The sequence below is a fragment of the Sus scrofa genome, chromosome 17, assembly GCF_000003025.6.
Source record: "Sus scrofa isolate TJ Tabasco breed Duroc chromosome 17, Sscrofa11.1, whole genome shotgun sequence".
In the NCBI taxonomy this organism is placed as follows: domain Eukaryota; kingdom Metazoa; phylum Chordata; class Mammalia; order Artiodactyla; family Suidae; genus Sus; species Sus scrofa.
This window is the reverse complement of record NC_010459.5, coordinates 25,853,182-25,877,715: the sequence shown is the minus strand read 5'-3', so window position 1 is coordinate 25,877,715 and position 24,534 is coordinate 25,853,182. Positions and strand designations below refer to the sequence as shown.

General features: G+C 43.2%; 1 protein-coding gene across 1 annotated transcript in view; it reads right to left on the bottom strand.

Moving 5' to 3' along the window:
* PCSK2 (proprotein convertase subtilisin/kexin type 2) overlaps positions 1-24,534 on the bottom strand; it is a 239,267-nt gene that overhangs the window by 42,975 nt on the left and 171,758 nt on the right. Inside the window, 2 exon segments of the mRNA NM_001004044.1 lie at positions 934-1,022; positions 15,046-15,122. Coding sequence (NP_001004044.1) covers positions 934-1,022; positions 15,046-15,122 — 166 coding nt within the window.

Below are 24,534 nucleotides of genomic sequence, written 5' to 3'. Positions count from 1 at the left end.
TAGGGGTCAAATTGGAGCTTAGCTGCCGGCCTACCCCAGAGCCACAGCAATGCAGGATGAGACCCGTCTGCGACCTATACCACAGTCACAGCAATGCCGGATCCTTAACCCCCTGAGAGAAGCCAGGGATCGAGCCTGTGTCCTCATGGATACTAGTCAGATTCGTTAACCGCTGAGCCATGATGGGAACCCCACAAAAAGTTTAAAAACTGGGAACGAGCAACATTTGCTGTTAAAATCAGGATCGTAGTAGTTATTCAGTAAGTAATTCATAAGGGACACAGGAAAGGCTCCAGGTGCTGGTAATGTTTTGTTTCTTTTCTTTTCTTCTTTTTACAGCTGCACCCGTGGCATGTGGAAGTTCCCAGGCTAGGGGATCGAATGAGAGCTACAGCTGCCAGTCTACACAGCCACAGCTGCAGCAAGGGGGGGGGGGCAGGGATCTGAGTCACAGCTGCGACCTACACCACAGCTCACAGCAACACCAGATCCTTAACCCACTGAATGAGGCCAGGGATCAAACCCACATCCTCATGGATATTAGTCAGGTTCTTAACCCACTGAACCACAACGGGAACTCCAAAAGAATTCTTAACTGATACACCTTCCTACAGCTCTCTCTCTCTGTTTCACACCCACCTACCCCCCCCCCCCGAAACACACATACACCTTACACTCACTATAACCAGGAAGAACCATCTAGAGCTGCATGGTCCAATAGATAGCTGCCGCCTCACTGACACTATTTTGGGTCCTTTGCCAGCTGAGCCATAACGGGAACGCCTGAAATTTTAAAGTTTATTGATAGCACTCTTGTTAAATCTACCAGCCCTGTTCTCCCGTTCCACTGGGAATTTTTACCGGCCTCTCCGCAGGCCAGAGAGCAAGGATGATGCCTCCTGGGGCTGTTTAGCAGGAACAGGGACAGCCTACCTGCAACCTTGGAGCTGTAGGCCACTCCAACCCCGCAGATATTGTTGTTGGCTGCGGCAGAAACCTCCCCGGCGCATCGGGTCCCGTGGCTATGGAGAGAAATAAAGCCAAGTTAGACACAGGGTCAGACAGCTTTGGAGAAGTTTCCTTAAATTCTATCAGTTGAAGCAATTGGGTTCTTTTCAAAGATTCAGTTTGTCCGGAGCCAGCCCAGGCCCCTGGATTTTCCATCTGCCTCTCTTTTCTTCCCCTCCTGCTTCCCTGCTGCCTTTCCTGACCTTGGCTTGTTTCTGCCGTAAAGAGGCTTCTCAGAACATTGTCAACCTTGAAAGGTGATCTTTACTTTAGAATCTGAAATGTCTTCCTGCAGAAGACAGTTATAGGCTTTCTGTGAAAAGAAACACAATCTAAGATGGGTTGGTGCTATCGAACAGCTCCTTTTTTTTTTTTAGCTCTGAATTGTGGGCTGGTGGTTATTTTCAAGACTGTTCTATCCACAGGTGGGTGATGCTGCCTGTCAGTTATGGGATAAGGTTATTTACTTTTTTTTTTTTTTTTGGATTATAGCCTCCTTTAAAGATGGATTAAATGTTACAGATCCCCCACCTTCCTCCAAGAACAAAAAAGCACACACAGGCAACGTTTTGCATTCAGTTTCAAAGGGATCCACGGGTACTTTGAGGCTAGCCAGATTTTCTTTAATGTCCATATTAACTTTTTTCTTTTCCATTATGGTTTATTACAGGATATTGAATACAGGTCCCTGTGCTATCTAGTGGAACTTTGTTGTTTATCCATTCTACACATAATAGGTTACATCTGCTAAGCCCAAACTCCCAGTCCATTCCACCTCCTCTCCCTCCTCCTTGATAACCACAAGTCTGTTCTGTATGTCTGTGAGTCTGTTTCTGTTTTGTAGATAAGTTCATTTGTGCCATATTTTATCTTTTATTTTTTAAATTAAGTATGGTTGATTTCCAATGTCATGACAATTTCTGCTGTATAGCAAAGTGAATCGACTCAATCATACATATGCACACACACACACACACACACACACACACACTCATATATTCTTATTTATTTACTTATTTATTTATGCTTTTTAGGGCTGTACCTGCGGCATATGGAAGTTCCCAGGCTAAGGGTCGAATCAGAGCTGCAGTTGCCAGCCTACTCCACACCTATAGCAATGCTTGGCATCCGAGCCACATCTACGACCTACACCACAGTTCAAGGCCACACTGGATCCTCAACACACTGAGTGAGGCCAGGAATAGAACCCACATCCTCATGGATATTAGTTGGGTTTGTTACAGCAGAGCCGCAATGGGAACTCCTATCATAGGAGATTGGATATAGTTCCCTGTGCTGTCAGTAGAGCCTCATTGCTTATCCATTCTAAATGTGACAGTTTGCATCTACGGACCCCAAAATCCCCCTGCATCCCACTACCTCCCCTTCCCCCTTAGCAACCACAAGTCTGTTCTCTATGCCCATTAGTCTGTTTTCTGTTTTGTAGGTACGGTCATTTGTGTCATGTTTAGATTCCACATATAAGTGATACCATATGGTATTTGTCTTTCTCTTTCTGACTAACGTTACTTGGTATGAGGGTCTCTAGGTGCAGCCAAAGCTGACCAGGTTAAGAACACCAGGCATTCATTAAATCGTCTTTCCAAAGACTTCCAGCCTTACAATTCTGAGCAAGGGCTCATGTTTTAGAATGTTCTCTGCAATAGTAACTGTCATTTCATTAATTTTCTTCCTTTGGCTCCCTTCTCTATTACCCCAAAGGAATCCAAGCAGTTCTCCGCTTCTGTGTGTATTTCCCCCTGAGTTGGGGTGACCTGGTGACTTGCTTTGATCCACAGGATGTGGGGGAAGAATGACCTCTGACCTCTGTGCCAGGGTCTGTGCAGAAGAGCTTGGTCTGGCCTATGGACAAGGCCTCGGGGAGATCGTGGCCTGGCACCCCCATGGTTCCAACACCCCTTTGAAGGCTCTCTTGCTCCAGATGCAGCCGAATCACCAGTCATCAGTGGAGAGAGACAAGTGTCCTTGCCTAGTTACAGGATTCTGAACAAGTGAATGTTTGTGCTTTTTTTTTTTTTTTTTTTTTTTGAATTTTAGGGCCACACCTGCAGCATATGGAGGTTCTCAGGCTAGGGGTCGAATTGGAGCTGTAGCTGCTGGCTTCCGCCTCAGCCAAAGCCACGCCAAATCCTAGCTGCGTCTGTGACCTACACCACAGCTCATGGCAACGCTGGATCCTTAACCAACTGAGCAAGGCCAGGGATTGAACCTGCCCCCTCATGGATGCTCGTCAGATTTGGTAACTCCTGAGCTGCCACAGGAATTCCTGTTTGTGCTGTTTTAAGCCACTAGGTTGGGGGGCTGTTTGGTAAACGGCAATGAGGAACTGAACCAAGTGTCACCTCAAAGTTCATCATAATGCCATGTTTTGACCCCAAACAGCATTTAAGATGTGGAGGAGTCTAATGTCACCGGAAACTACCAGCCCCTACCCCGAAAGTCCATCGGAATGGTCCAGGGAGTAGCTCAAGGAATAGTGTCAGCTTAGCCTGTGGAGCGGGGAGGGGACACTGTGAAGGCTGGCTGTCCCCTGGCTATTCACAGGCCACCTACAGGGAGGGTTGTGGGGAGGGGTCTTATTGGCTGCATAGCCCAGGAAGTCCTGATTTCTGCGGTGTAGACTAGAATACTGTTTGCCACTTTCTCTTGGGGCAAGAAAAGCTTCTGTACCAGCTCCTTAAAAAAAATCATATCCGAGGATCGAAAAGAATATAAACACATATTTTCTTTCTCCATATGAACAAAAGCAAAGCCTGCCTTCATCAGGGCTACGCATCTCACAGGCTCCCAGTTTCCTTTGGAAGAAGATTGAAATCTGTACTCTGTTCTCGAGGAGACCTTGCAGTGGCTGCAGAGGCTGGCCCTGCGGTAAAAGCTCTGTGACAATTCCGCGTGCTGCCTGAGGCAACCCCTGGCTGCTTGTCTGTAGGTTTTGGGTAAACCCATTTGAGGTTTTTGAGAAGGGGCTTAGGTGTGGTTTAATTTGATGGGAGAATCTATCACAGACTTGGCTTGCATCGTCCTGGTCTTATTCCCAGTGTGGAAGAAAGTGATAAAACACAATTCTGAAGTACACACATACAGATCTCTACAAAATAAAATAGATATATACGTTTTATGTTGATTTGTATGTGCACTTGAAAAGTACATATTTAAGAATACAGTTGTATTTATATCTACTCATATAATTATATTGTTTAATATTTACATGCATATATACTTATAAATTATATATAACCCCCATATTATGAATTTAAATACATAAAATACACACCATATTGAAAGGACATGTATATTTTCTTCCTTCCTCCCTTCCTCACCCCCCTCTTTCTCTTCCTTCATCCCTCCCTCCCTCCTTCTCCTTCTCATTCCTTCCTTCCTTCCTTGCCATGCCCACAGCATGTGGAAGTTCCCAGGCCAGGGACTGAACCCACGCCACAGTAACAACTTGAGTCGTTGCAGCAGCAGCACTGGATCCTTACCTCGCTGCACCACAAGAGAACTCCAGAAGGACATGTACACATATACATGCACTTATGTATTTAAAAATGAACTTGAATAGATACTGATTAAATTTGGCTGGCTCCCTTGCTGTTGGGTTCATGCTGAACAAATAAATATTTGAATAAAAGTTTAAAAATCAATGCCACATCTAATTCATTGAACACTAATTTTCTTGTTTTTTAATAATCAGCCCTGTCAAGCTGTTCTTTCTGAGGCCTGAAATAGCTGATCCTTTGACTGACACCTGTGAAGCGCCCAGATGTGCAGGTGGCCAGGGAGCCCTGCTCTAAGGAGCGAGGAGGACGAAGTCCCTGCCTTTATGGGGCAGTCACTCCTCACCCGTGCTGTGCTCAACGCTTTCCTGTCCCACCCTCATCACTCCTCGAGGGAGTAAGTACTGCTCCATTTCACAGATGCAGAAGTTGAGTCTCAGAGATGCTGGGCCAGGTCTGAGACCAACGTGCAGTTACTGGACCACCCCACTATTCCCATATGGTGACAGACATTCTCTGTCTTAAAAATGCCCATGAAAGGCTTGAGGACTAAAGGGTGCATGAGCAAACTAAAGACTCTGAGTGCCTCCATATCTTTAATTGGGGCCTTTAAAGGAGGAGATGTCTGTCATGGGCTCTCCCGGGGAACATATGGGAAGGAGCATTTCATTGCTAAATTAGGTGACGCTGATTAATTATCAGCGAGCAGAGGCTCCCCCAATTGTTCGTGACACTGTGCCTTTTCACACCCCTGGGCCTTTGAATGCCACGAATGCCTTCCCTTCAGTTCTGTTTTCCTGATCAGCTCAGGCAAAAGTGCTTTCCCCCCTGAAGGTCAGGAAAATCTTTCTGCAAGTCCATTTGCATCTGGCCCCTTTGCTTTCTCCAGAACACTCAGTAGCTCCCTTTGGCCTCTAGAATAAAATACGGGTGTCAGAAGTGGAAATAGCTGTAGGGGGTGAGGAGAAGGCTGGACTGGCCTCTTTCTAACAAAGGTCATTGGGAGGCAAGTGACAGGAGTCAGGGGCGTGTGACCTTTTTTTTTTTTTTTTTGTCTTTTTAGGGACACATCTGAGGCATATGGAAGTTCCCAGGCTAAGGGTCAAATCAGAGCTGCAGCTGCCAGCCTACGCCACAGCCACAGCAATGCCAGACCTGAGCTGTGTCTGGCACAGTGACCTTCACTGCAGCTCACAGCAATGCTGGATCCTTAACCCACCAAGTGGGACCAGGGATTGAATCCGATCCTCATGGATACTAGTTGGGTTCATTACTGCTGAGCCACAATAGGAACTCCAAACATGACCTTTGATTATCTTCTATTGCTGACTCTCAGGAATGTGCAGATAAAAAGTGTGAAGGTTAATTTTAGGTGTCAACTTGGCTGGGTCCTGGGGTGCTCTCAGGTTCCTGTGAAAGTGCCTTTTTTTTGGATGAGATTAGCATTAAATTGGTGGACTCTAAGTAAAGCAGATTGCCTTCCCTGATGTGGTGGGCCTCATCCAATCAGTTGAAGGTCTGAACAACTGAATAAAAAGACAAGCCTTTTCTGAGCAAGGGATAATCATCCAGCACTGCTTTTGGACTCTCTCCTGAGTCTCCTGTCTGCCAGCCCACCCTGTAGATTTTGGACTTGCCAGTCTCTATAGTTGCATAAGCCAATTCCTTATAACCAAACTCTTTATGTACATATCTGGTTGATTCTTTTTCTCTGCAGAATCCTGACCAATTCACAAAGTAACTCAGTAGTTTAATGAGTTTTCACTGGTTCTTCAGCTCATTCAGTGGTTAGTGTCATTGGTTTCAATTTTCTGCTATAAAATTGTTTGTCACTTTGCCACATGATTTTTGTTGGTGGCAGAAAATATTAACTGGTCATCAAGTTCATTTTCTTTTCTTCCTGGGGTATAGTTAGGATCAATTTTCCAGCTTCCCTTGCCCTTGTATGTGGCCATGTGACTAAATTATGGCTGATGTTTTAGGGTCATTTTGTCTAGTTTCACAGAAAAGTACTATTGAGACTTTTGTTGAAATTGCATTGAATTAGTAGATTAACATGTTATCTTTATGTTATTCCATATGCCTATCCATGAACTTAGTATATCACTCCATTCATTCAGGGCCTATTTTATGTCTTTTCTAAGTTTTATAACTTTCTCCTAATGTTTTCACTTTTTAAAAGATTTATAATTAGGAGTTCCCATCATGGCTCAGTGGTTAACGAATCTGACTAGGAACCATGAGGTTGTGGGTTTGATCCCTGGCCTTGCTCTGTGGGTTAAGGATCTGGCGTTGCCGTGAGCTGTGGTGTAGGTCGCAGACACTGCTCGGATCCCATGTTGCTGTGGCTGTGGCATAGGCCAGTGGTTACAGCTCTGATTAGACCCCTAGCCCGGGAACCTCCATATGCCATGGGAGCAGCCCTAGAAAAGGCAAAAAAAAAAAAAAAAAAAAAAAAAAAGAAAAAAAAAACCCAAAAAAAACCCCAAAAAACCCCAGATTTATAATTATTTAATTGGCTATGAGATACAGCATAGTGTCACATAAAGTAGATGATAGGCATCATCTTTATTTTGCCCCAGCAATAAAGAGAATGCTGTTGAAGTTTCAGCATTAAAAATCAAGTTTGCTGTAGGTTTTAATAAACAGGGTGTTATCCTCAATTCAATAATTATCTCTTCAACTGTGCCCAGGTTGGATTTTACCCCATTTATTGAGATTCTATTCAAGACATTATATTTTTAAAATTGCAATCAGTTCCTATTCCTATTCGTGTTTATTTATTTTATTTTGTTTTTTGCTTTTTAGGGCCACACCCTCAGCATATGGAGGTTTCCAGGCTAGGGGTCAAATCAGAGCTACAGCTGCCAGCCTACACCACAGCTCACAGCAACACCAGATCCTTAACCCACTGAGCAAGGCCAGGGATCGAACCCGCAACCTCATAGTTCCTAGTTAGATAAGTTTCTGCTGAGCCACGATGGGAACTCCTGTTCATGTTTATTTTTGCTTGTGTTTCCCACATCTTTAATTTTTCTTTTTTGAACAGATGCCATCCATGGCTTTATCGCTCTGAGCAAACTGAACATAACCTATTTTTTTCATGACCCCCCATAAAATTAATTTCACCTGGTATAAATTCACATCCTGATTTTTTCATTTTGTGGGATGTGGTTTTTTTTTTTTTCAGAAAATTTGGAATTTTGGTTTGTAGGCTAATTTTAAGTTGGAGACTTTTCCCCTGTTCTTTCTCTTTCTACATTTACGCTCCTTTCCTGGCTATAAATTGACTCCTTTGTTCTGTATCCCATAGCCAGGTGTTATAGAGGTGTTTTAGGACTCTGGATTCACAGAGATACTGCCAAAAGGCAGATTCATTCAGCAAGCCCGTGGACAGCTGGGCCAGGATCATGGAGACAAGGCTGTCTTTATCCTCTAGTTTTCAACTCTTTAGGTCTACGGATTCTTAGACAAAGTTCCACAGAGGGCAGCTGCAGTCTTTTCAGCCTTGTCTTTGGCAAAAGATGCTTCAATGGTAGATATAGTGGAGCTGAAATGCAGAGAGTACCTAGCTAGTTTGGCATCAGTCGCGTTTGCTGGCTAATGTCCAGAGGGTAAGACTTTGGAATCCCAAGAGCCCAAAGGTTTAGATGGGTGAGAATGTTGTAGCCGCTTCTGAGGCAAACCACACTGGGGTCTGCTGGCAAGAACTCAGTGCCTTCTGGGAAAGTGAAGAGGTTCTCAACCTTCCTAAAGGTGGATGCTGGGCTTTCCCGTTTCCAAACAGATCAACCTTGTCTCATGCATACGAGCCCTCTTCGGCTACAACTCTTCTTTCAATCAGCAGTGCAGAAACACAGGCACCAGACTCTCACCAGAAAGTTTAACCGTTATCTAGTTTTTGCTAAAAGCTCAGATGAGAGAACGGGTCTGAGAAAGAATGGTGGGACCATCTCTTTACTCCTTTGGCATAATTTTTCTCATTCTCTGTCTAGTTGGAGAACCTTTGATTTAGATCTTGTAGAAATCCCTTCCCCAAATTCCCCAATTACATTTGCTGCCATGTAGAGCGTGCCTACTGTGTGCCCTGCTCTTTGCCAGGTGCTCTGTATACATATCTCTAGTCCCTCATGCAAAACTTCTACGTGGAGTTTTAGTTCCATTTCGCAGATAGAGGTAACTGATTCAGGGATCACTTATTCTATACTAAGCGATTCATATATCACTACACTTGTCCATTATAATCGATGATATTTTCTCCCTTAATAAAAGAATTATTGGGAGTTCCTGTTGTGGCTCAGTGGAAACAAATCCGACTGGTATCCTGGAGGAGGCAGGTTTGATCCCTGGCCTCGCTCAGTGGGTTGGGGATCCATCATTGCTGTGGCTGTGGCATAAGCTGGCAGCTGTAGCTCCGATTCAACTCCTAGACCCGGAACTTCCATATGCCACAAGTGTGGCCCTAAAAAGCAAACAAACAAACAAACAAAAAAAAGCAAAAAAAAAAAAGAAAAGAATTATTGCCATCATAGAACCCCAAATCCTCTTATATGACATGCAAACATTCATTTCTGAAATAAACATGACTATGCCAACATACAGATATTTCTTTTTCAATCTATATAATTCCCTCCATAACCTCCAAATCTGTGTTCTGTCTGTTTCTTTTAGCTGAAGGGGAACGATTAAGTAATGAGAACTTGCATAATCCAGGTAGGGGACTAGAAATTAAAAAAAACAAAAAACACCACTTCGTGATATTTCTCCTGTGGCCCAGAAGAGCTCACAAAATTAAACTGTGTTGGATTTCACTGTGCTTTGGTTTGGATAAAGAGAGAAGGGTGATTGCAAATAGCCACCTTTGAGCTAATATCACCTTAGGAGGCAGTCTCAAAGCTCACATGAAAGAAAAACTTCGATCAGATCTTCGAAGGCAGTTTGGATTTTATTATCCAGGAGGTGGTTTCAGAATTAGTCCATAAAGAGAGAAGGGAAAGACATTCGTGGATTTCTAAACCATCAAGTGTCACCAGGGTAATGTGTGGGTTTCCATCACTGCGCTAACCGCCAACCAGGGAGCCCATGTTTCTCACATGCTCTCCTTTGGCCTGTCGCATTGGGTTCTTCAAAATGAAACATGACTTTTAATTAAAAAAAGTTAATCATTGGAAATCTTTCTTATTGGAAGGTTTAACTAATGCTATCCATCAAACGGGCTCACCCACGGAGAGAGAGAGATTTCTTGGCATCCATTTATCCTTCTTTCCCTTTATTTGGGTTGCTTGAAAATAAATGTCTTCTCTCTTCCTGAATTTATAGTAAACTTTTTTTTTTTTTTTGTGGCGAGCAAGTGCATCGAATCCAGAATCTCTTACTCTTTAGGGTGTAATGGATGGAGTGTGCTGCATCCAGTGAGGCTCCATAAAATACTGCCCCTGGCGGGGATGACATTTCAGTGGTGCCTGCCTGTCAAAGAAATGCTATGCAAGAGAGATTTTTATGGACAGCAGCACAGTAATGGAATACAGATCTGCAATGCATCACCAAACATTGACCTAAAACCGAGCAAGGCTGAGAGATTATTGACAAAGTGTGGGCTGCAAACCTTGGGAGAAGCAGGCAGCTCTAAAATGGACAGATGTCAAGCCTCTCAACATCTTGGCATGGCTGAGAAGTATGCCACCCATCCATCCACCAGCCAATCAATATTTATTGAATGCCGGCAAGAAAAAATAACGTATTACTAGATCCTGACACCTCAGAGTAAATCAGTTACATCTGTTTTGCACGTTATTGATGCGTATTAAATGTGTGTTATTTTCTACCTTTTTTGCAATTTGAGTTATTGTTACTAACACGGCTGTTATTATTTTGCTTGGCTGTCTGCATTTCTCTGATTGCAAGCTAGGAGGAAAAGATACCCTTTTTTTCAAATTTCTCAACTATGTTCCAAATACATCCCTGGAGTGCAGATACCACCTGTAATTATTAAATGGTTTGCAGTAGAATAAATACACTTGCTCTGCTGCAAAAGGCATAATCCCACAAAATCAAATTAAGCACAGGGCAAGATATTCTAATATACATATCCCCTAAAAGCAGTCCCGCGTATATATGAAGTTTGCCTTTATAAAGGGTCCTCGGCTTGGAGTTTTAAGAATGTCCTTAAATGTACACTTGGAGGAAAATAAGTTAACCGATAAGCACAAAGGGGAGGTGTGGTGTTTAAAGTGTGAGGGAAGCGCCGCAGAACCACGCTGCTTTTAAAATCAGTTTCCCAACCAAGCGGACTGCTTCCCTTGCTTGGTCTTACGAGTGCCCCTGGTAGTGCATTTTACTTTCTACTTTCCACAACACTGAGAAGACCATGATGGAGAGTCATTGCCTTTTCCAGGCCGCAATTGCTTCTGAGTTCTAGGCGGCTGGTGTGGCTGGAGCAGCAGCGGCAAGTCCACTGCTGGGCAGCACGTCAGCCCTTCATTGGTGTTTTGGTGCTTTCATTGGCCTTTTATCTGAGAGCCCCAAGTTCTATTGAGCAAAGATGGGGTGTTGGGCTTGGTGCCAAGCCCACAAGAAATTGGCATGCCTTGGGGCTGGGCAATTGCCCAAAGGCTCAAGCTGCCTAGGCAGTAAACCTTGCTCTAGCCAAAGGCAAGTGAAGCTCAAGGCTCCTGGAGCCTCTGCGTAGGTGTGAGTGCAATGGGAGACTGGTCCTTGTCTCTGCCTCAAGCCCAGCTTCTGACCCAATCACAAGATCTTTCTTCCTCTCTCCTAGTTACCTAGAGTTTCAACAACCTCTCAGGCTCACCTCCTCCATGAAGGCTTCTCAGATTGCTACTGTCTGCACCTGTCTCTAACTCCCAGATCAGCGATCCAGATCACCTTCTGAATATGTCTGTACCTCCTGCTATTGCTCCTATGCCTAAACTGTCCTCTCACTCCAGAATACACTCTCCCCCCACCAACTCTATCTGTTACCTTCATTCAAATCCAGGACCAAAGACACTTCTTCAAGGAAGCCTGTCCCAGTTTTCCCAGCCAGAAATATTTTTGCATTTCTTCATGATCCCCAAAGCAGCTTTATTATAAAGTAGGGCTTGTAATGGCCCCCTCAATGTGTCAAATCCTGTCTCTACTATGTATCAGCTGTGTGACGTTGTACAAGTTACTTAATCGTTCTGTGCTTCCATTTCCAAAATGGGGATAATAACGTTTGCACTTATTTCAGAGGGTTGTGATGAGAATTAATATGTGCAAAGTACTTAAAAGAGTACCTTCAACATAGTAATTGTTTAATAGGCACTAGTTTTCCTTGTGTTACTTTAGCCATGGCTCCACTTAGCACTGTAGCCCTTTGGGCATCTGTTGCCTCCTCATGACACATTGTAAGCTTGTCCACTAAAATGAATAGTTTCTTGAGAACAATCTAAAGCCTCAGTTTTGTTTATTGCCTCTCTTTCTGACCAATGGTTTTATTTTTTTTTTGTCTGCACCTGAAGCATTCAGAAGTTCTTGGGCCAGGGATTGAACCTGTGCCACAGCAGCGACCTGAGTCCCAGCAGTGACAACGCTGAATTCTTAACTTGCTAAGCCACCAGGGAACTCCTGCCCAATGCCTTTTAAATTTCCTTTTTTATTATAGAAAATATCAGAGATGTACAAAAGTAGAGTGAAATCTCATGTAACCATCATCCAGCTTTAGCAATTATTAACTCACGACCTATTTTATTTCCTCCAATCCTCCTTCATTCTCCTTCCTCCTTCCGTAAACCCCAAGGTATACTGAAGGAAACACTAGGCATAATATTTCATCCAAGGGGGAATTTTTAATAAACTTATCCTACACTCATGGGAAGGATGCTGTGTTCAAATTCTCCTTGTGCCAAGCAGGAATCACTGCCAGGACAGACCCAACTTTTTGGACCACAGATCCTCCCAGTGCCTGTGGGTCTGAACTTTGACCCAACTTCCTCCCATAATCATTTACAATAGTAGTTATGTTTTGAGAGTCTGTGCTTTGAACTATGGTACCATCCAGTCTCTGTAATTACAAGCTGTGATGGATGACGATCTTTGAAAATGACTTGATAATTGGGAAAAACCCCATTTACTGGTCAAAGTGAACACTGTGTCTTGAGTCACTGGTTCCTTAAGAGGCAAGGATCATACTTGTCTGACTCAGGATGACTGAGTCTCAGGCAATTGAACACTTGGGAATTTCACCACCGGCAATGAAAAATTTTATTGCACTAAAGCACTAATTAGTCCCAGAGGACTGGGCAGTTTAAAATGGAACTTTCAAGAACGAGTTTGCAAATGAAATTATATAAGACAGAGGACATCTCTGTTTTTGCTTTTGCTTTTGTTTAAAGAATGTTCTCATAGCTCATCACACAGGCAGACTTACTTGGGGGCAGATGTGTTCGGGTTCAAAAAGTAGGAAAGAGGGGGAAACCATTCTGTTGGTTATATTTTTGTGCCTGGCTCAATTCACCAAAGATGAATTTAGTACCTACCGGCTGCAGAGAGCTGGCAGGTGTTGCTACTGCCCTTTCTAATATGGCGTGGACAGCCCATAACCCATCATGAGAAAGCCAGGTCCTTCTTTATGGTCCTTCTCAACATAGAGTTCCAGGCCACCACTCACAATTATGTCTCACTGTTGGCTTAGTGACTTCTGCTTGGTGACTTCACATCCTTGTGTCTGAAAATGATGTATTAGCTAAGGGTATGCAAGGATCTAAGGTTGTAAGTCATGGGGGGCAAGAGATATTTTGAGTCAAGAGTTCTCAGAGCTAAAACAGGAGACTGTATAAAAACTACATCCTCACCCTTTAAGCACACACTTCCAAACCCTGCATGATGATTTTAAAGCTGCAGATGAAGTTGATAGAGAATGAGTGGTGACCTTCTAAAAATGTTACGAATATGAAGTATGTTTTCTACTTTCTTCTTTTCTGCATTTTTTTTTGTATTTACCAAGCCCCGTGTGCTCTGAGCCCCAGACATTCTCTGGGAGACTTGCTAATTGTAGGAATCGAGTCTGAGCTACCTGGTCCACTGGGGGACCTGTCCCTGGCCACTCTCTGGTCATCATACTTCCTGTCTTTTATATTAAAAATGATGCTTGGAGTTCCCTGGTGGTCTAGAGGGTTAAGGGTCTGGCATTGTCACTGCTGTGGCGCTGGTTCAATTCCTGGCCTGGACAGTTATGCATGCTGTGGTCTCAGCTGAAAAATGATGCTTGTAAAAGAATGGTACAGTTTGGATTTAGAAACACTTATGGAGCTTGGGTTCAAGTGTCAGCTTTGACATTTACTCGCTGTGTGACCAGGGAAGTCAGGCAACCTTTCTGAGCTCGTTTCCTCATCACTAAGCTGAGAAGGATAGCCTTTGTTTCATTTCCCATGGGTCTGTTATGAGAAATAGAAGAAATGACTAAGGCGCTGTACACACAATACATTTTTAACTCATTCACTGAAGTTCATACATTCTCAACGACTTCACCCAAGCACATCAATAATAAGGAGGCACTAGGTTTAAAACGGAGTCAGTTTTGATTGAGCAAGGCACACATCTTAATTTCTGGATATTTCCTCTGTTCTTGTCGCTTAGGCAAGAATTTTACTTGGAGAAACAAAGAGACTGCATTTACTTGTTTAGGAGCAAAGCAGGCTGGAGAAAAGTCACAGTTCTGGACAAACCATTGAGAAGTTTTGGATCATAAGATGTCAGGCAATATTTCAAACCTGGAGTTAATAATACTGTTTTGCACATTTGAAAGCTGCTAAAAGAGTAGATTTTTTTTTTCTTTTTGGCTGTACACATAGCATGTAGAAGTTCCCAGCCCAGGGATGGAACCTTTGCCACAGTAACAACCCGAGCTGCTGCAGTGACAGCACTGAATCCTTAGTCTGCTGCACCAAAAGGGACCTCCTGAGAGTAGATCTTAAAAATCCTTCTCACGAGGAAAAAAATTTTTTTATGTAATTATGTGTGGTGTCGAATATTAAGTAGATTATAGTGGTGATCATTTTGCAATATATACAAACATGGGATCATTATGTAGGATACCTGAAGCTAATCATACTTCAGTAAAAAAAATCCTTCGAATCTCTACTGATTACAAGGGACTACATAAGCTGTTGTAAGATTATAGCAAAAGCACTTTCCAAAAACACAGACCCGTAGGGCAAAAAATTTCTCTGCATTAGTTTCGACAGCCCAAGTAAAATCCATACTTTTAAAAACACCTATTTTCTTTTGTTTTAATAAGGTGGCAAATAATTCCTAGTTCAACCGAACAAAATAGTCAAAAGATAGTTCTAGAGGAGCGTTGCCATATTTAAAACAAATTCAAGAATTTAGAGAATGTAGCCATGAAGAAGAAAGAATTCACAATATCATTTAGTGAAGCGTTGAGATTATCTTGTTGGTGATACTCAAGCCTTAAAAAACCAAACAGTGAAATAAAACTCCCACACCTGAGGTCAAAGACACCCCAGGGGGCCCAGTTTACCTGTTAAACCAGTCGTCTGTGTAGCGAGGGTAAGGGTAGGGGTCGTTGCTGCTAAAGTCGTAGCTCGCTTCCGCATTCTGAAAGACACAAGGTGTATTGTTGAGTCCCTAAAGCCAGAAGCACAGGCACAAGAGGACCCTGTGAGACTCGACTGTCTTTCGTCAAGGGTCCTTCTGTGCAAGACTGTATGTAACAGCTCTGGACCAGCCCTTGAAGATGGTGACAGAACAGAAGAGTGTCCGTGGAGATTTCTCTCCTCCTGTTCTCCTCTTTTCCAGGCTTCCTCACCCCACCCTATTTTGGGCCCTCAAAAGATTAGCAAGTTTGAGATCTGTGTTAGCCCAGGAATGTCCCTACTATATTTTTTCTTCTTTTTGGCTGTGCCAGGGCCAAAGTTCCTGGGCCAGGGACTGAATCTGAGCTGCAGCTGAGACCTATTCTGCAGCTGCAGCGGGATCCTTAACCCGCTGTGCCGGGGCTGTGGATTGAACCTGTGCCTCAGCAGTGACCCAAACTGATGCAGAGTCGCCAGATACCTTACCTGTGGTACCACAGTGGGAACTCCTATTGACCCTATTTTGAATCACCTCTTGTGGGCAAATAGGGATCACCCAGGATCTAGGACTCATGCTAAGCTTCCTTGGACTGGTGGCCAGAATGTTCTACTTCTCATGTCACAAGTGAGGCAGCCACTGGTTTTCTTTATGTATAAGGCTCACTCCTGTCTCCCTGCTGTGGGCTGACAGAGGCTTGTCTCGTTGACATTTGTGGGTGTTAAACTCAAGCCTCTAACATTGACCACAATATCAACCTCATTTATTCACTCAACAAGTGTCATGAAGAGTCCAAGATATGCCAGGGACTTTTCCAAGTATGGAAATACAGTGGTCATCTCTTTGCCCACATGTAACTTACAGCCTAGTTTCTGGACAGACATTAACCCCACAAGTAAATACACAGTTGGGAACTGAGTCTTTGTAACCCTTTAATAAACAATAAGATAAAATTCTGTGCAGTCCTACACCTCTTTTTTCTACTAAGAGCTTTTCCCACAGAAGGCAATCGTATATTCACTTAAATTGTCGTCTTCTTTTTTTTTTGGCTGTGCCTGAGGCACACAGACATTCCTGGCTAGGGGTGGAACCTGCACCACAGCAGTGACAACGCTGGTTCCTTAACCCACTGAGCCACCAGGGAACTTCCTTAAATTGTTTTTAAGTTATTTCATGTCTTCATTGTGTCTGTGTAGGTCTTCAGTTGGTTGGCCTTTCATTCTGGGCCATGGCAAGAGATTACCCCCCCACCCCAATGCACTCCCTGCAACCAGGTGGCTGATTCCCTGCATCCCTGCCTTGTCTGCTTGCTCAGGGATGCTGAGCTCTGGGAGGCTCCACTCTTCTCACCCCATTTTCTCTCTTTGGTTTTGGAGTCTGCAGCCAAGACCCCAGATGGCTTCCTGGTCCACAGTCTACACTGGGCTGAGAAACACTGGGTTAGAGGCATATTCCAGCTTGGAAAGTTCTCCATTCCATGGGCTCTGAGACATGTTCAAGAATTGCGCTCTCTTATGAGTCAAAACACTTTAGTTTGTAAACTTAATGTGTTAGTGGCGTAATGCTCTTAGCAAATTGACTAATTCCATTGTTTGTGTTTCTATCTGTTGGATAGCAACTGCTGGAATGGGTGGCATTGTAATACAAATTTATTTAAATAAATGTGCCTGGGTAGAAGTTACCTCGAAATTTGTTTAAAAAAGTTTTTTTTTAATTTAAAAGTCTTTAGCTTTATGGAGATAGAGTTGATACACAAAAAATTCTGCCCATTTAATGGATACATCTTGCTAGTTTGAGACATACGCCTGTATGATGCAATCATCAAAACCAAGGTACCAAACACGTCCCTCACCTCCGAAAATTTCCTCATGTTCTTTTGCGTCTGTGTCTGTAAGGGTTTTTCTTTTTTTTGCTAAGAATGTTTACCATGAGATCTATCGTCTTAACATATTTTATAGTGTATAATATTGTGATGATCATTGTACAACTATAAATGTAATAAAATTCATTGAGTAATTAAAAAAAAGAAGACTGGGACATTTGGTCACCCATAACCCTAAAAAAAGATACTGTTATTAGCTGTGTGGCACTGCAGGGCTCTGAACTTATCCATTTGGATTACAGAAACTTCATACCTATTGAAAAAGAATTCCTCCAACAAGGTCCTGCTGCATAACAAAGGGACCTAGAGTCAACATCCTGTGACAAACCATGATGGAAAAGAGTATATATATATATTTATAATGTTGTGTTAATCTTTTCTGTACTGCAAAGCAATTAAGTTATATATATATATATATATATAATATATATATAATTCAGTTAGGTTGTGTTAATTTCAATATATATATAATTCAGTCACATATATATAAAATTCAGTTAGGTTGTGTTAATTTCTTCTGTACAGCAAAGTGATTCAGTTTTTTTTTTTTTTTTTTGTCTTTTTGCCATTTCTTGGCCGCTCCCTCGGCATATGGAGGTTCCCAGGCCAGAGCCACAGCAATGCAGGATCCAAGCTGCATTTGCAACTTACACCACAGCTCACGGCAAAGCCGGATCCTTAACCCACTGAACAAGGCCAGGGATCAAACCCGCAACCTCATAGTTCCTAGTCGGATTAGTTACCCACTGAGCCACAACGGGTACTCAAGTGATTCAGTTTTATATACATAACTGAATCACCGCTGTACAGAAGAAATTAACACAACATTGTAAATCAACCCTACTTCAATAAAAAAAAAAAAAAAAAAAGAATTCCTCATTTTCCCTTCTCTGACCAGTCATTGTATCTTGGGCATTGTATGTGGTTATCCTGTGTTCTAGAATTAGGTCTTCCTTCAACACCTGGTCTTTAGAGAGGATGCTTCTTGTCTGCACTGGCCATAACCATGGGCAAATACTCAGCTCTCTCCTCCTCCATTTAGATCTCAAACTACCTCCTTCACCTTTAAAAGTTTAATTATTTATCTGGTCTACAATCCCAGTCTACAGAAAACTCCCTCAGATTTGGTATTTTCCTCCTTGACTTTTCTTGAGCTATCTGGATCTCAGTTCTTTTGAGGGACACTCTTTTGAAAGTAATTTATTTGGCTTTCCTAAGTATATTTGATGATCCTTAACCTTCACTGAATTTTTTTTTTTTTTTTTTTTTTTAGGGCCGCACTCGTGGTATATGGAAATTCCCAGGCTAGGGGTCAAATAGGAGCTGCAGCTGTTGGCCTACAACACAGCCATAGCAACGCGGGATCCGAGCTGTGTCTGAGACCTACACCACAGCTCATGACAATGCCAGATCCTTAACCCACTGAGCGAGACCAGGGATCAAACCCGTATCCCATGGACATCAGTTGGGTTTGTTACTACCGAACCACAATGGGAACTCCATTTCCCTGAATTTTTGAGATAAGAAACTTCCAAGGTAGAGTTGGAATATTAAGAGGAACACAAGTTAATACTTCTTTTGGGTTTCAAAGCTGAGTGTTGAAATTTGAGCAATAGATCTAGAAGATTCTTTGCTTGGCCTGGTTTGTTTCTCTGGAGAAGAGATTAAGATACTCTGGTCTAAGGTGAGTTGAATAGAAAATTTGGGTAGCCCTTGTGGGGCCCTCAGAGGGGAACTGAGTGCTACTTCTCTCTTCTGAGCTGTGTTCTTGAAGTAGGATGGGGGAGTGTTGGGATGTCCAATCTTAGAGAGGTCTGTGGCCCATCCCAGGACAAGGGCCTGGGGCTGAAGATCAGAGGTAACTTTGTGGAGTTCCCATTGTGGCTCAGCAGGTTACAAACCTGACTAGTATCCATGAGGATGCAGGTTTGATCCCTGGACTCACTCAGTGGGTTAAGGACCTGGTGTTGCTGTGGCTGTAGCATATATCAGCAGTTGCAGCTCTGACTCGACCCCTAGTCTGGGAACTTCCATATACCGTGAGTGTAGCCCTGAAAAACTGAAAAAAAAAAAAAAGAAAGAAGAAGGAGGTTTTTGAGGTGTCTTAGCTGAGGGACTTGGGTTGGTCCCCACTCTATGTTCCTGAGATGCTCAGTTCAGTGCAGAGCAGGAAGCCGCAGAATATTCTATGGGAGGTGAGATTAGTGAGGACCTGAGAGAGAGAACTAGCTGCCCCAGGAAGTCTAGGGGTCAGGACAGTGAAGACCCAGGGACTGGCTGGGATCTGCATGAAGTGATGACCAAGTCCAGCGAGAATGGGGATGTAGCAGTAGGTCCCAAGGGGAACAGGTGATGAGATGGGAGCTCCAGGACCCCGTCCCCCACTTCTTAAAGGTGCACTATGAAGCTTGAGGGCAATTCTGGAGATGGAAGGATAGGGGCAAAACCTGAGTTGGCCAAGGTCAGATTTCTACTATTAGTGCAAGTAGGTAGGCAGATGGAAATTAAATTCCATTAGAGAAAAATAAAATCAGAATTTTCTGCATCTTTGCATTTGCTACCTGAGCAGCTGATACATTTCACAAGCTTTCCATCCTGGCTCAACTTTCTAGCTCACAATTTTCACCTGTGGTGTGGGCTGAGGTCTTTGGCTCAAATTCCTGGCTCTGGAGAAATTGGTTTGTGGTGAGGTGGGTGGGAGCCAGAGGGAGGAACTGGAGAACCCCAAAATTTGTGCCTGAGAATCCAGGGAACTCTGAGATCACTCAGAGTAGGAAGAAGGGTCATGTATTGTCTGTGGTCAAGTTCACTTCTGAATGTTGAAATGGGTGAGGGCTTAGGATTCTAATTCATTGTCTTTACAATTAATTTGAAGCCTAATGCTGATTTCTTGCATAATAGTCTACACCAAGTATTAAGAAAGGCAAACAGTTGTTCTTGTTTGGCTGCATGTTTTCTGGCTGAAAATCAAGTGGTTTATAGCAAGAAAGAAGAGTGAGGAGTTTTTTTGCAAGGGTTCTGTTTATACTTTTATAGCCAACTCCAAATCATTAATCTGAATTACAATTTTGTCTTCCATAAAATTGTTTGTGTACAGGAATAAATTAAACTGACCTTGGATCATACTGGAATTTTCTAAAATATCCACTAACATGGACATTTGGGAGGAAGTGGGATCTCTGTAAATTTAATGCTCCTGTCATCCTAGGCTAAGCTGGAGGCTTGTTTTGATTTGAATTCTATAACTTCTTCCTAAAATGCATTTGTCTATTTTCTTCTTTTAGAAAATACTAGCTGTTGAGTGCACATAATTTAATCATCGATGATTCAGGATCAGGATGATTCAGAGTCATCATTAAGAACTTGAGTTATCGTTGTACCATCGCAGAGAAAGTAAGAAGATTGGGCTGAATCCAAACTGACCTCAGGGCATCCCTGAAGTTATTTCTGGAAGAAACTTCTGATAATGGCTTATTTTCTCTTTAGCAGTTGAGTGCAGGGGAAAAAAAAATCCCTCCAGTAATTAATATTTCTAAGGCTTAATTTCTGAATACTTGAATGCATAGTCAGAAAGCAAGGCTAGATTAGCTCTCAGCAAAGAAGTTTAATAATTACGGGTTTGGCTATTGTTTGCACTGTGTGCTTTCTCATCAGATGGCCAGCCTGTACACCAGGCTAAGTAAGGACAAGGGACTTACTTATTTTCACGAAATCTTCTGACTCTGTTGTAATCTGAGGTGCTGCCATTGAAGGCAGGGGCTGACAAATGGCACATGTCTGATGCCAGGGCTGGTCTCACCGTGAGAGCTGGTGGTGGACCCAGCGGCAGCCATACCCATGGCTTTAACCTTCTCAGAGAAGCTTCCGAGCTCTTGAGACTGAACTTGGCTCTGACCCTGCCACTCTTACCCCCACATTTGGAATTTACTGCCTCTGGGACCAGAGGAAGTTCCTTGCTGGGCTGTACAAGACAGATGTGTCTGCAGGAGTCACCTTGGAGTAGGGCAAGGAAGAGAGGCATTTAAGCCAGACAGATCTGGTTTTGAACCCAGGCTGTTTGGTCTTGGCAAGTTTCTTGTTTTCTGGAAACCGATGTTTTCCTTCCTTTTAAAATGCAGATGATAAAAAGGTAACTGTTTGGTTGCTGCGAGGACAAAACAGAGGAAGGGATGTGAGCTGGCAGGAACGCTGTGGACATTCTCATGCCTCTTACTTCTCCTTTCGTGTCCTTCGCTTTCTCCGATAACTTGCGGTAAGAATCACAAAACAGGACCCAAGGGCCAAAGCCAGCCCACGACTTGTTTTTGTAAATAAAGTTTTATTGGAACATAGCCATGTCCCTATTTACGGGTTACCCATGGCTGCTTTTACACTGTAACGGCAGACTTCAGTAGTTGTGGCAGAAGCCTACAAATCTTAAAATATTGATTCTCTTTTATAGAAAGAGTGTGTCAGCTGGGGACTGGCATCCTAGACCTTAGATCTCCTGGGCTGCCCTCTGATGGCTTAAGGCTTATGCCACAGCATCTTACTCTGTCCTGCCTTCCTGAGGAACCCCCTTTGCCCTGAGACATACCTATCCCATAGCCCCCTCTCTCTAGGTGAGCTGTAGCTGCTGACATAAACTAGCCTTACTACATGGGGAAGAGTTTGAAGTTTACTGGTCCTGGGTCTCACGCCAGTCAGAAGTTGGTTGTCAGGTATTGTTGTGGTCAGAAACTTGGTGCCAGCGGAGGCAGTTAAGGGCATCCTTCTGGGATGGTGAGACAGCCCCACCATTGTCCCCACTAGCCCTCTGCCCATCATGGGCAGAAGGCTGCTCCTAGGGGTATGAAACCCCTAGTTCTTCTGCTCTTCCATCTACAAGTATCCTGTCTGTAGGAACATCACCCTTGGAGTTCCTGTTGTGGCTCAGTGGAAATAAGCCTGACTGTGTTCGATCCATGAGGCTGTGTGTTCGATCCCACTCAATGGATTATGGATCTGGCATTGCCGTGAGCTGTGGTGTAGGTTGTAGATGCGGCTTGGATCCCGTGTTGCTGTGGCGGCGGCATAGGCTGGCAGCTGCAGCTCCAATTCCACCCCTAGCCTGAGAACTTCCATATGCCATGGGTACAGCCCTAAAAAGCAAAAAACAAAACAAAACAAACAAACAAAGAAACCCCCAAAACCCCATCATGCTTGGCAGAGAGCGGTAGGTGTTTGCAGTTAACAGTCCTCCAGCATGAGCAGGTAATTGCCCAGGAGATGTGGGTACAGGGGCTACTACACAAGGGCTCACTCATCTTTCATTTTTAAATGTGATGCTACTTTGGCATCTAACAATAGCAGGCTCTCATAATAGGCCAATACATTTAATATGAAAGTCCACTGGTGTAATTGAATTTTTTAGACCACTGAGGAGCAGACTCTGTTGTCTGAATACAAAATCAGGCAGGTGATATCTTTATCTTTAACAGTTGTGCAGGTCATGACTTTGCACAGGTGTGTGTCCAAAGGGAACAACTGGGGGCTGCACTGGACTTCCCAAGCCAGGTGCCCAGGTGTGGGGATTTAAAATAATAATTGATCATCCCAGAGGAGCCACCCCTTTCTCATTTATCTGCCCAGAAGGGGGCATATTTTCTGATTTTTTTTTTTTTTTTTGCCCAGAGGGAGGGTGCTGTTTTGCAACTCACCCACCAGTAGGGGGGTTTTTTTCAGTTTCACGCAAATGCATGTAAGTCCTAGCGTGTCTATGAGCCATGGCAAGAAATACATCTCTCTAGTGATAGTCATGTATTAGCCCGCAGAGAAATTGTACTAAGGAGACAATTCGTCCCCTGTGAAATGTCAAGTAATCCCAGGCTTAAATAATATTTCAAGCAATAGGAGTTTGTACAGCGTGGCCTGTGATTAGTTGCCAATGCAATTCCACAGCTATAGGCACTGAGAACGAGAAAGTACATCGCACTTGTCCCTTTATTCTGGCTTGCTACTTTCCCTGAAGGCATTTAACCAAATAACCCAGCTAGGAGCTGTGTAACAGTATTAGCTGAAATTGCACTGAGCTCATGGACTAATGAAAGAGAAATGAGTTTCCCCAGATAGACTCGCAAACTGCAACCATACTGCCCCAGAACAAAGCTCATCTGTATGGAAGCTGAGCAGCAAAATAGCCCAGTCCATTAGAGCCTAAAGAATTTTGCTTTGTGCCTATTTGCATCTAATATGGTCATGGCTCAATGTTCCCAACTGTGCCTATTTTGATTTTCCCCCAATAATTCTCCCACACGCACTGGTTTCACAATAATGCTCAGCTCACTTTTGACTGAAACTAACATTAAAGGGATTTATGTCTATATTAAGTCTGGCTGTAAAACTTAATGAAATTTAGCATTTCTCCAGCACTCAAAATTTTTAAAAAAAGATGCATAGTCAGAAAATTGCTTGAAATCTTTCTTCTAGGCGCTTAAGATTTCCAGCGTCATGCATTTTTCCATTGACAGAATGTTTTCTGATTGTGGATTTCGCATCTCCTATCATCATTTCTTTCTTGTTTCTGGAAATTCCAGCAATTTTACTAATCACTGGAGGAGTCTCCAGGTAGGAGGAAAAGAACAGCCAAACTGGCAGGTATCCTTGTGCACAAGACCTGTCCTGGACTGCTGTGCTTTTCAGTTTCCAAAGCTGAGTGGTTCCACCCTTTGGCCCTAATGTCACTCTTACCAGGAGATCAGAGGGAGGTTATAAGCACTAAATGTAAGAGGAGATAATAATATAGTTCCTATTGGCTAACACAGTGTCCTAAATGAACAGAGGGTCTTTAAGTTTTTCAAAGGAATTTAAGTTCTCTTATTTTACTTAATATTCTTCAAAACCCCATGGAGTAGGAGAGCAGATGCTTGGAAGGCGGAAGTGGACAGTTACTGTCTCTAAAACATAGTCGAGGCAGTCCTTCCGGATGGCATGACATTTGTCTCTGCCTGCCTAAATCTTCTTGGCTCCTTTTACTACTTTAGAAGGCCAGCGAAACCTGTATGAGGCCAGTTCCCACACATGAATTTTAACAGCCCCCTTAAAAGCATGAATTCCTGGGGCTGACCGGGTGCTTTGAGGAGGAGCTGCCACTCACTGTAATTAATCTCTAAGAACTGACTCCAAGGCAAGGTCCGAAACTCATTTGGAAAAAATTTACATCTCCCCCCCCTCCACTAACTGCCAACTCAAATTTAGCATTTCCTTCCATTACGGATTAGACTACAAGTCAATGCTGTTAGCAGTACCTGTGAGCTTGTCAGCAATATGGGCTTTCATACCACACAATAATTGTTGCAGATTTGCTGAAATAGCTTTTCTATACTCCTCCCTGGCACACGATTTTATTTAATGTATCTGTATAAAGAAGGATACATACTACTATTTTGCAAATGTGTATTTTTGATTTCTTGATAACTGCTTCAATATAATTGCTTTCCTTGGCTATCTTATGTTTTTTGTTTTATGCATTTAAAATATTATCCTGGAGTTCCCGTTGTGGGGCAGTGGTTAACGAATCCAACTAGGAACCATGAG